This window comes from Drosophila sechellia, chromosome 3L, assembly GCF_004382195.2.
Source record: "Drosophila sechellia strain sech25 chromosome 3L, ASM438219v1, whole genome shotgun sequence".
Lineage (NCBI taxonomy): Eukaryota > Metazoa > Arthropoda > Insecta > Diptera > Drosophilidae > Drosophila > Drosophila sechellia.
The window spans coordinates 2165217-2177317 of record NC_045951.1 but is presented as its reverse complement, the minus strand read 5'-3'; the positions used below and the strand labels follow the sequence as shown (position 1 = coordinate 2177317).

At 43.5% G+C, this 12101-nt stretch overlaps 1 protein-coding gene across 14 annotated transcripts in view; it reads left to right on the top strand.

Moving 5' to 3' along the window:
- Positions 1-12101, top strand: part of LOC6610445 (muscle M-line assembly protein unc-89) — a 45494-nt gene that overhangs the window by 4306 nt on the left and 29087 nt on the right. For 8 of the 14 annotated variants that reach the window (XM_032718019.1, XM_032718016.1, XM_032718015.1 and 5 more), the window contains 5 exons: positions 280-1029; positions 1536-1900; positions 2219-2727; positions 4454-4757; positions 4828-5298. In XM_032718019.1, the coding sequence (XP_032573910.1) occupies positions 280-1029; positions 1536-1900; positions 2219-2727; positions 4454-4757; positions 4828-5298 (2399 nt within the window). Of the gene's footprint in view, positions 1-279; positions 1030-1535; positions 1901-2218; positions 2728-4453; positions 4758-4827; positions 5299-7535; positions 7629-8775; positions 9460-12101 lie in introns of those variants that run through there. The other 6 variants (XM_032718023.1, XM_032718021.1, XM_032718024.1 and 3 more) reach the window with 5 other exon arrangements.

The window sequence follows — 12101 nt, the reverse complement described above, 5'->3', positions numbered from 1 at the left end:
CTTCGGGCGTGAGTTTTCACTTTTGTGGATGTGTGAATAGCGCTAGATCCGATCCCCCCGTGATGAAAACCGTGAAATACACTCCGAGAAATACGATGATTGAGTTTCTAAAGTCTGTAATCTTACCAATTTCAGTCAAGAATGTATTAATTAAGTGATTGGGTCTGATAACCTGGCGTCGTTTAAAAATATAAAATGTTTTGTAGGAACAGTATATTTTTCAGAGTGCTATTTTCTCATCCCCTTTCCCTTTTCTCTTTGCATCTCGGCATTGTGCAGGTAACGCGATCTTGGCCCGCTTCAACGAGGTCTACGAGACGCATTCACCGCCGTCACAAGCGGTCGCACCTGCCTCGGAGTCCCCTGCGGGTCCCCCGCCCATCGCTGCCCACTCCGCCAGTGCAGGTTCCCCCCAGAAGCCCCTCCTGCCACCCGATCTCGTCTGTGAACGCGCCCGCATCGAGTTGCGATTGAATGAGATCGAAAAGAAGCAGACGGCTATCCGGACTGCATGGCTGGAACTACTCCGATCTCTGAGGGAGGCACGCGAACTCAGCACTTTGGAGGAGGGGGTGTCCTTCGTCACCAATTGGATCCTGCAGGAGGCCGAGCTGTTACTCAGCCGCCAAAGGAGCGTTGCAGGTGATATTAGGGGATGTGAGGCCCTGCGTTCTGCTCACGACCAACTGGAACTGGAGTGCCGGGAAACCTACGGTTGCTATGCAGAGCTGCTCTACAAGATCGAAAAGTTTGTCGCCGAAAGGCAGGCATCTTCAAAGGATATGGACCGATGCCAGGATCTTCTCTCGCAGCGAGACTTCATGCAGTTTGTGTGTCGCTCCTTTGCAAAACGATTGGAGCGACGAAGAAATGTCCTGATGACCGCCCTGAGGTTCCATCGCCTCCTCGATCAATTTGAGGAATTGCTTGCTACCGGTAACCATGTGGTGGAGGTGGACAGTCGATCGCTTGACTGGCCCGAGGCGGAGCAGCTACTCATGCAGCTCAATAACAACCAGGAAATGTTGGGTGAGTTAGATTATAATAACAAGCAAGTGAAATTTTGTATATTGGTAAAGAAATATTTATGCAACCTTGACAACTACACTCGAAATATATAGCCAGCGAACCTTGACAAAAATATGCCAGAATTACTCTGATAATTACCATGGATATGGCAAAAAAGTAGTGTGATCATAAAATCATACCAAACACTTTCAACAAGTGTCACGATTTCAAATTTCAATGAATAGAAGGTGAATATGACCGCATTCAAAATATCTGCTGGAACTCGATCTATTAAGTTCCAACACAGAAGCTTCTAACATCATCTGTTTCAACTGTTTTTAGCAGCGAACCGTTCCGTAAGAACATAAATTAACTTAAATAATAGTATCATATGAAATAGTATACAATATAACAAAATCATATTTGTGTATTTAGGTCTGTCCCAACTCGAACCGTAAACAACAAATCTCTAAACATGCTATATCCAACATCCAACCGATCTCTAAACATGTTTCCAACATCCACAGGCCACGTCGAGCGCGAACTTGTGCGTGAAGGTGAAAAGCTGAGCGACATGCTGGCCATGCCGGTGAAAGACGCTCTGGGCCGTGACCTCCAGCTGGACTACAGTGCCGAGATCGCCCAGCTGCGCAGGCAGATCGACGAGAGCCGGCGTCGTTGTCAGGTGTGCGGACATCGACTGGCGCTGCAGCGGCTCACCTTGGAGCAGGTGACCCACATCCACGCCTACGAGGAGGACGCGCGGCGGGCGCGGGACTGGCTGCAGGAGTTGTATGCCGTCTTGCTGCGCTGCCACTCCCATGTCGGCTGCAACATCCACGAGATTCAGCTGCAGAAGGACGAGTTGCAGGGGTTCGAGGAAACCGGACGGGTGAGTTTTCCCCCCGTTTTTCGGGCGACTTCTTTTTGGAGGTATAAGATAGAGGAAATCCATCCAGAGTGCAAGACAGAGAAAGGGAGTGCCAGTTTGGCCAACGGCAAAGTGACCGAAAATATACTAAGACCTGGCTGAAGATCAAGGCCTTATTGGGCTAAACAACTATCTCGGTTTCTATCTAGCTGTATCATATTCATTAAAAACTAGCGTATCTACATATTTTCCAGGGTAATGATAAAAGTGTTCTCTAAAGCATTGTCTTTTTAATTTAAAATTTTTGCTTATATGTACTAATTATGCTTTTTGCTTTAGAGCATCTACCACTATGGCTGCCAATTGCTGGAGGCTTCCCAAACGCTGCGCCTCTGCTGCAAACTGGAACCATCAGCATCTAGGTCACAAAGCAATCCCAGTCAGGGTTTCATTAGTGACGAACTGCAGCACACGTGGCACAGTCTGCAGTCCGTGGCCCAGGAGCAAATGACCAGACTGCGCGTCTCCGCCGTTTTCCACCGCAGTGTGGAGGCCTATTATCGCCAGCTGAGGGAACTTCAGCCCCTTTTGACCAAGGAACTGTCCGCCCAACTGCAGCAGCAGCAGAGACAGCAGCACAACCGAAGCAGCAGTGGAATAAGTAGCGATGCCGAGGCAGAATTGGAATCGGAGCTGTCTCCTTTGGGGGAGATGCCTCCGCGACTGCAGAGGCACTTGGTGGCCAGGGAGCAACTGCTCGTCGAAGTGGGCAGAATGGTCAGACTGGGAAGACTGCTGAAGAAGCGACTCAAAGAGCCCTTCGTTCTGGACGCATTAACAGGAAAGAGGTGAGTTATAGCGAATAACATTCTACAATACTTTTGCAGTTGCGTGAGTGCATAGACTTTAACTTTGCATCGGCGGCTACTTCATTATGCTCAACGCATAAAACGCAGAAACAAAAACAGCAAAACGTTCTGCATATCAAATAAAACACGAGAAAGATTTCCACTCAAATCCCACAAGCTCGCGGCAAATTAACTTAGGAAAAACAACAACGAAAAGAGCAAAGAGCTAACAAGTTGCTAGAAATAAAACTAAAAGAAATGATAAATTGTATTTGGAAAACAAAGTACAAAGGCAACTTGGCAATACGCTATAAAAATTTAAATAGTTCCAAAAACAGATTTCAATTACGACAAATAAAACGATTTCTTCAAAAGCCATTAACACGTGTACAACACCTACCAAATGTATTAAATCACATATAACTTGTTCACTTTGGAAAGAATTATAGTCATATAAAAGCAATTCGAAGTCCATCAAACCGAACCACACTTCCCAAGTAACCACAAACTAGACAGCCAAAAATAATTTTTGACTGAATGAAACAAATGTCAAGCTGCCGCGACGCACTCAAAAGTTCCACCACCCAAAATTCGAAAGAAGCACAAAAAATATTGAAATAAAATAAAAGAACTATTCTATATAGCAGCTCATTCCGTCCAAGAGTCGGCGTCCAAATCCAAGCAGTCTATTTCAGTGCGTGGTCCAGTGCGGTCGTCGTTCGGTCCTCCTTCGATTCTGTTTTTCGTCACGTAGCGGGAAAACTCAAGAAAACTGTCGGTTTGTCAAAGCATATACCAGATAAAGAGTGAATTTCCTGGAGAACAGGCGTGACAAGTGGGTCAGCATTGACAGTGGGGAGCATTGTGATAGGAAGGTGATAAATATAGAAGTGTCTTCATGGTTCCACTCTCGAAATATCTGCATGCTTATCCCGGCAAAGTGAATAATTAAATCTACAATTATCAGAGAGACGTAGCTCACTTCAACTGGCCACTAGCCAAACGCGTGTTGTTGCCCCTTACGTCAAACCAATTGTTCCACGCCCAAAAAAAAAAGAGGCGCCAATTAGGCAGCGAACCCAAAAAAGCTCAAAATGTTTGCCAGATTTCGTAATTTGTTTGCCAAATCAAAGGGAGATGAGGAAGTGGAGCAGGAGGTTACACCCAGGCCGGATGTGCCCAGCATTGTGGTGGATGAACCGCCCAATGAGGTCGAGATTCCAGTTGAGGAAGGTGAAAATAAATCCCTAGATGAAGCTGCTAATCAGGCTAATGCCTCTGCTCCTTTGGCCAGCGAAGAGGAGGATTTGGTACAGAGCCCCCCTGAGATTCTAAGTGAATCCTCCAGCGATCTAAGTCGTCTTTTGGACGCTATAAACGAGGCCAGTAAGCTACCCGAACTAAGCAGCGAAGATGGCCAAGCTGAAGATGAGGACTACGAGGATGAAGACGATGATGAGACAGCCAGTACTTCAAGTGTGAAGACCAAAATAGCCAAGGCCTCAATAGAAAGGGACATTATCTTGGAGGAAACCGAAGAGGAGGAGGATGAGGTGGATTCTGGACCGCCGCTGAAGAGTCTGGACAAGATCAAGGCCCTCATTCGCAACGACAGTGAAACATATCCGCACAGCGACTATACCGACAATGAAACGCCATCGCACTCACGCACTGCCTCAGTGGATTCCGGAGCTCCCGATAATCCCCGTCTCTCTGGTGATTTCAGTGTAGTGGCCGATGAACTACCCCTGGATTGCACTGCACCAAGTCCACTCCACGACAGTGGAAGGACCAGCAGTGCTGGAAGCGAGATACCCGGGGAATCCCTGCCAGCCACTGTGCAAGTGGTGCCCACAGGCAGCAACGAACTGGCCTGCGCCGCCATTTCCCACAAGCTGGGAGCCATTGCCGAGGTGGCCGAGTCCCTGGACGCAGTCATCCGGGATGTCCAGCAGCAGGAGGGCGTCGTTAGCAATGGAATCACCAATGGCACTGGAGGACATGTCATCAAAAAATTGGGAAGCATTGAGGTAAGTTTAAAAACCAAAATATTGATTCGTTTTCCGATTGTGTAAAATGGTACTTATCTCGTCGCTTTAGGACTGGCAATCCCGCTCCACCGAGGACGAATCCTTCGCCACTGCCTCCGAAGGCAACTTTACGCCGAACTCGCACTCCTCATCCTTTCAAACAGCCTCGGGACGCACTAGCTCCTACATAGGATCGGCAAAGAACTCCTTTGATGAGGCGGACGACTCAACTTTGAGCACATTCGAAATACCCGAACTACCACCTTCGCCAGTCAATATGTCCTTCGATAGCTCCGAAATTAGCTACTTCTCCGCCCGTCAGCAGAGGATGAAAAATGAGGATCAGGACAGTGTGGCGGGCGTGGCAGAGCTGCATAGTCAGAGTGTAACGCCCACTCCGAACGAGGAGCAGCAACACCTGCTCCTGCCACTACCATTGCCGCAGGCCATCGAATCGGACAGCGAGGTGGAAGGATTCAGTTTAGCCACTGGCATTACGACGGAGCAGGTGCCGAGGATGTCCAACGCCCACACGCCGGAGGTGAGCTACCTATCATCCGCCGATAACACCGCTCCGGCTTCAACTAACCCCAACGAATCGAAACCGCCGCCTTCCTGGCGACGCAGCAAATACTACGAGAACATAACGAAACAGACGATCAAGGGATTTCTCTGAGAGATCTGGACCAGCTGTCCCAGCTGAAAGATGAACACAAAACGATTTCCCGCCCAATTAACCAGCGCCATTTGCTTCTCTGCCGATCCTCGACATTCTTGCCATTAATTAGTTGGCATATTATTTTTGCTGTTTTCCCAAAACCAATTTTAGCCCATGAGCTAAAAGTTTTTGTCTGTTTTGTTTTGTTTGCCATTTTACTTTGCATGATTGTTCACTGTTTTCTAGCAAAATTTATTAGTTCGCTTGAACTTTAGCTTAAAAGATATACTAAAATGCCTGCGAAGAGGATTCTTAAATATTTTATGTTTGAAAAATGTCTTTTATTTTCTCTGCTTTAAATATAGTAGTAGAAATATTTATTTAGTTAGTTCAAATTAAGTCTAAGGCTTGCAAAATTAGAGAATTCCCAAATGGTTAGAAAATATATTTGAAATATTTTAAGTAAGAATCTTAATTCAGTTACAGCCAGTCGAAATTATTGCCATTAATCGTATGTTTAATATTTATTTATAACTATTTCTCCCACACAGTCACAAAACATAGTGCAATTAATATCAAACATGTTTTACCCCAAAAATAAAGCTAATCATATATAATTTTTTTAAAACCTCCTAACTTTTCAGATATTTAGTTTTAAATTTTATGCTTAAGCAAGTAAGTAACCGGAAAATTTGAATGTAATCTCGAAAATCCATGAAAACATTGCATAACTTTGGGCTGCATCCGAGAAAAGTCATTGCCATCATCTGCACTTAACCCTTGAGTGCTCTTTTCGACTTTTCCACCCTAAATAATTTTTTTCAATTTCCCTCTGTGGGTGGCCCCTTCTCCAAACATTTAACAAGTGGTCCTCAAGTGATTTCAATTATCTGAAATGTGAACTGCCGGTGGGCGAAGCGGGGAAATGGGGTTAAGAGGGGTTGGCTGCTTTTGTGAGCTTCGTCAAGTGGCTCATTAATCTCAATTAAAAACATATAAATAAATCGCTCTGAGTGTGGTGAGTGAGTGAAAAGAGTTTATACATAACGAGCTGATCATCCAGAAAGGCGAACCAAATATCTATGAGATTCTTTTCATGCCATTCGACCAGATTTTCTGACGCGCTGGCGCTGAAAGCATAATTCGATAAGTTCGAATCGTTGATAGCGAAAAATAATAACACACATCTGCAGCGCATTGATTGCCGCAACTGCGGCAACTGCTGTTGCACGCAAGAAGCGTCGGATGTTGCACGTTGGATATTGCACGGAATCCGGAGCCAAAGCCAAGCTGCAAGACACGCATTTTGGGTGAAAAATACTTCATAAATTGGGGAATAGAGTTTCATGGGAGGTGAGGGGATTTAAATGCGGGCGGTCAGTTTGCCTTGCATTAAGACACGATATCGTCTGGTTTCCTCCGCTGCTCTGGTGTTGTTATTTTGATCTTCCACTCTTCACCCTGTTATTAAAGTACAAAAGCTGCACTTGAATATGTTGTGGTTTAAGGTACCCTGTCTTATGTAGGGTGTATCAGACCAACAAGAAAAATGCCATGCCAAGGGGAAAATTCATCCACACCTAAGATATTAAGTTTGATTCTTCATGAATTGCTTATACCAATATTCAAAAGTAAATGGGAATGAATAAAGTGCGGGCATAAGAGGGTAACAACAGTTCGCTTAAAGTTACCCTTTAAATTAAGAATTACAGGGTACAATCTCACTTCATATCACGATATCTTCTCTTCGTATTGTAATTGCTGAAAAGCCGGGCGCAGGGCATTAAAAATTGAAATCATGAATTAACGACGCCGCGAATGCCAAGAGCACTTGTTTATTTATGTCGTCTCCCCTGAAGCCCCGCATCTTGCCTCCTCCTCTAGCGTCTGCAGCCCTCTCTTTCACACTCTCTCATTTTCAAAACACAAGCCGGCTTTTCAAAACTGAGCTTAGCGAGTGTCAAGAGATCAAAACAAGAGAACGCCAACCTGCATGAATGAATTGAGCGAATCGGTTAAGTTTCATGGGCTGCACGCTCTTCTTCTCTTTCTGATCTGCTGCTTCCCGTAGAATCTGCTCAGTCTGCGGTCTCCGGTCTTCAGTCTTCCGATCTTTGGTCAGTCTTGTTCGAAGTTCGCGGCGTTCGGTTGTTCGGCTGTTGGGAAAGCGGCGCGCGCGTTTTGATTTTCCACATCTCCTCCGCTCGAATAATGTGCGAATAAAAACATATCTATGTAAATTAAGTTAGGCAGAAAACGAGGAAGAAGACAATAAATTTGGCACTTCAAAAAAAAGTGAAATGAAACGTAAATTAATCAGCCATAATTTACCTAGAACATTTTTGACATTCAAAAATGCTTGGCGCTAGTTTTTTTCGTTCACTCGTCTGAAGATGAAATCAACAAAGTGTGCTAAATTTATTGTTGTTGTCGAATATTCCGTTTTGTGACGACCCTCAGAAAGCACAAACAAAATGTTTAACAAATAGAAAACGACACAGAATGCGCAAAAAATATTTTTCAAAAATATTCGGTGACCTGATGCATTGAAAGCTTATTTGTTTGAGTCATGTGCATATTTCAATACACTACAACAGTCCACGCCCCAGAAAATTTCAATCAACAATTTCCCATTTTTTCTTTCTTTTAAATTTTTTGGACAACAACATATGGAGGCAAAGCATTTCCTCGATTGCGCTACTGTAAACTTTTATAAAGGGAACTTGTTCTTCCCAATTTTTGTTCGCTGTTTATTTTTAGCCAGCGCAAAGTACAATTAAAATAGTTTACATTACGCCAGCAACGGCGGCGACTATTAAAAATTGAGAGAAACACCAAAAATTACCTAATGGAGGCAGCTGGCTGCACACGAGCATACGCGGCGTATGCGTAATGTTTTCAAAAATATCGAAAAATCTATGAAAAATGATTGACTGCAATGCAATTGGCACATGTTACAGATTTGACGCACATCCGTGCGCTTCATCTATTAGCTATAGTAGCCTGTGTCTGTAGCATCCCAGTATCTGAGTATCTGGGCTAGAACAACAGTTTAGCTTCGTGGCAGAAATCGCCGCAAAAATTACTCAATAGTTTGTTGTTTTAAAAATAAACGCGAATCGAGCATTGTCTTTGAGTTTGGCGGGGCGGGGGTCTTCAGGGGTTCTACAACGAGACTAGCACACGCATCAAAGTCAATTTTCTCAGGCTCAATATGCAAAAAGTACACACGATTCTCTCGGCTATATAACCGTATATATAGACACTACGGAATAATAAACAGACACTAGAGCGACAAGGAGAGCGCGAGTATGAAGTCATAGTCACCGCGGCGGGCAAAAAGAATTCTCCGTTTCGAAAATCTACCGATTCGCGGAGGTTCTCAGACGATCGCCGGCGTTGATAGCGCTCGCAACGAACCGAAGGAACCGCCGAATCGAATCCCCTGGCTATAACTAACCCAATACATTAAATCCGAACGCGAGTGACTCAATCTAATAGTTCCACTTTCGAGCAGAGTTCAAAATGCAAAACACGCGAGTCGAGCAGGGGAAATAAGCCAAAATACGAGAAAAACTAAACGACAGAGATTATAAAACGCCCACGCAAAACACACCGAACTACAAGCACTCAATCCTCGAAAGTTAGTCAAAAAAAAAAATAAAATAACAGAGAAGTAGAGAAGAGCAGATAGAAAGAAAAGCAACCATGGAACGCCGCCAAGCCCTAGACTCATCGATGTCTTCGCTCTACTCGGTCGCCTCCTCCTCGAATCCCAATCCCCGCCAGCCGCACACCGGTCACCAACTTCAGACGCAGCAGTCCCAGCAATCTCAGCAGTCCCAGCTAGACGCCTTCAATTATTCAGCAACAATGTCATCATCGTCGCCGACTCCAAGTCAGGCCATGTCCACAGCCATGTCCACGGGAACGGGCACCGGCACCACCCACACCACACCGCCATCCTCCTCCCTGAGAGCCACCACCATTGGCACCGTTGTCGTCCGATGCGGACCCATCCAGCTGGTGATAGCGCTCCTACAAGTGAGTTGTACTATTGTACCCCGCAAACAATAAAAATAGGAAACAAAAACGAAACCAAACCAAACAAAACACACAGCAGAAAGGCCAAGGAATGGAAAACAAACATGAAGAAACATTTATCTAGATACGGGAGAAGTGTTCGGAGAAAGCTCTTGAAGTGCGCGGAAATTTATGCGGAAGGCGATCTGGGAGGACTTCGAAAGAGATTTGGGACGGGGCATTGGGAGATCTTGAATAAATCATAAATCTAGGAGTGCAGTCAGGATTCCAAAACACGGGCAAACATCTAGGATAAGCTTTGGTCATTGAAAAACGTTATAAAAGCAGCTGCATTCGACTCAGTTTTATGCGATGCTATAAAAAATCATCACAACCAATTAAGCCAGTCTAAATATAATGACCTTTTATCAATATAAATGAGCTAATCATTTGAATGACGACATAATCTTCGTTCATTATTAATGACAGTGCAATTATATATTTACATTTTTTCATTTTGCGTAGTGGGGCAAAAACAGTGTAAGAGATGCAAGGCAAAGAAAATTGTTCAATAGATACACTATCTCAGATTGTTATCAAATCATTTATCATTCACTATAAAACAACGTTTGACTATTATTAAATAGTCCAGCCTCCAACCAAGCACATGTTTACTACCAATCCTATAAATTCCTATAATTATCCCATAGTTACTATGTGACTTTAGCACTGAAAAATTCATGAACTTCTAATGCCCAAAACTGGTTTACAGTTTTCGATTGTTTAAACCGGCTTCCAGCGATTTCCGCGCCAATTAGCACTCGAGCAACGAAAGCAAAAGTTGTTGATAGCGGTTATAAATATTTGAAAAGCGGCAGCCGAAAAACAAACGCCACAAAAGGTTCAAGGTTGTCTGACATCAGAGCAAGACACAAAAGCCAACTAAACGTGACAAAAAGAAATGTATCTGCAAGATACTTTCGACAATTAGGCGCAGCTGCTACCTGTCTGGGTCCACTTCGAGCTGGCTGAATCAGTTTCTTGAGAGAGAAACTTTATTTGGGTCTTCTCCGCAGAATTCCCCCCTTTTCCACACCTCCAAATCGCTCGAACTTGAAGCTGCGACTTGAACTTGAGATTGAGAAACATTTCTGATGAAGCGCTACAAGTTTTATGCCCCGAAACAAAAAACATTCAATAATTATGGGCATCGGTAAATGGTTTATGGGTTTTTTGGGGCAGGGGGCAAGGGGAATGTGCCCCTTTTTGTACCAACTTTTCTGTTCATTCAACCAACGGTCCATTGAAATTTCAGTGTGCCACTTTGTGCCATTTTTTTCTGGCCATCAGAATAATTATTTTAGCTACATTTGCCATTCGAGACTCACGGCTCCATGTGTTAAACATTTGATTTGATTTACCACTTTTTTTCCCCCCTCCACTTTTGATTCTGGAAATTATGCAAAAACATTTTACTGGCGAGCCTTTCAACACGTTTCTGCTTTATACGTACTCGTGTTTCCATGAATTGAAAACTCGCGACCCCAAAAATATACAGATTTCTTTAAATTTCCGCTGGCCTGCTTGGAAACAGTATTGAAATTCGAAAACGAAACTAAATTGTTGCTTACCTGTCGTTGTTTTCGTTATTCTCGAACTGGTCCCAAAAATGCTGTTGAAAATAAACAAGAGCGATTTCTCTCCCCGATTCTCGCAGGTAAACAAATTAGCAACGGAACAGAGCCAAAAAAAGCTGAAATAAGAACAACAAAAGAGTATAAATAAATACACAATATTCCACAATAAAAGCCAACAGATGTGCAACAAACACACACAGAATGAAACAAATGTATGGGCTAAAAAATGTTCGATGAGCTCAGCTCGTTATTATTATTGTTATAAATTCCACGTGGGCGGTGGGCGATTGTTTCTAGGGGAAGAAAGCCGGCAGAAGTTCTTTAAACTTTGTGCTTCAGCATAAGATTAAGGAAACAATAAGTTGGCAGAACCCCCCTCGTCCCGCGCCCCATGCTTAAAACTATGCAAATATGTCAAAAGTTTCCTTCCTTTCTGGGTTTATTTTTCGAAACAGGCAACAGACAATTCTTTCAGTTAGTTTTCCTCAACAGAAAGAAATTACAAGTAGCAAGATATTGTAATTCAATAATAAATCTTAGCAAGGAGCATTTTTAAAGTATTTTTAAACTAACTTTAACTATCTGTTATGCGTATATTCATTTTTACCAATTTAAACTTATGAGACCTAAGAACTAAGTTACTTTTCTTTCTGTGTACCCATACTCCAACTCACAACAAAGTTGAGTTATTAAGATTTTAAATGTTAAGTGCTGGCAGAAAATATGAATATCTGCCAAGTTTTTAGTGGCACAATGCGATTTTGTGGTGACTACTTAAATGACATTTATTTGCCTGTGAAAAACAGTTGAAGATATTCCGCTGAAGGAAAACTCTAAGACATGTGGTAGGTTCCACGAAGATACAAAGTACGTTGTCTGTCGACAGAGCGCGTTTAATTGGATCTTTATCTCCATAGGCAACCCAAATCATCTTGTATTAAAATCGCCCTGACATGATTTACATATCCACCAAAGAAACTATCAACTTCTTGGACGGGCCCCACCCAGAGCTAATTAACCAAGACG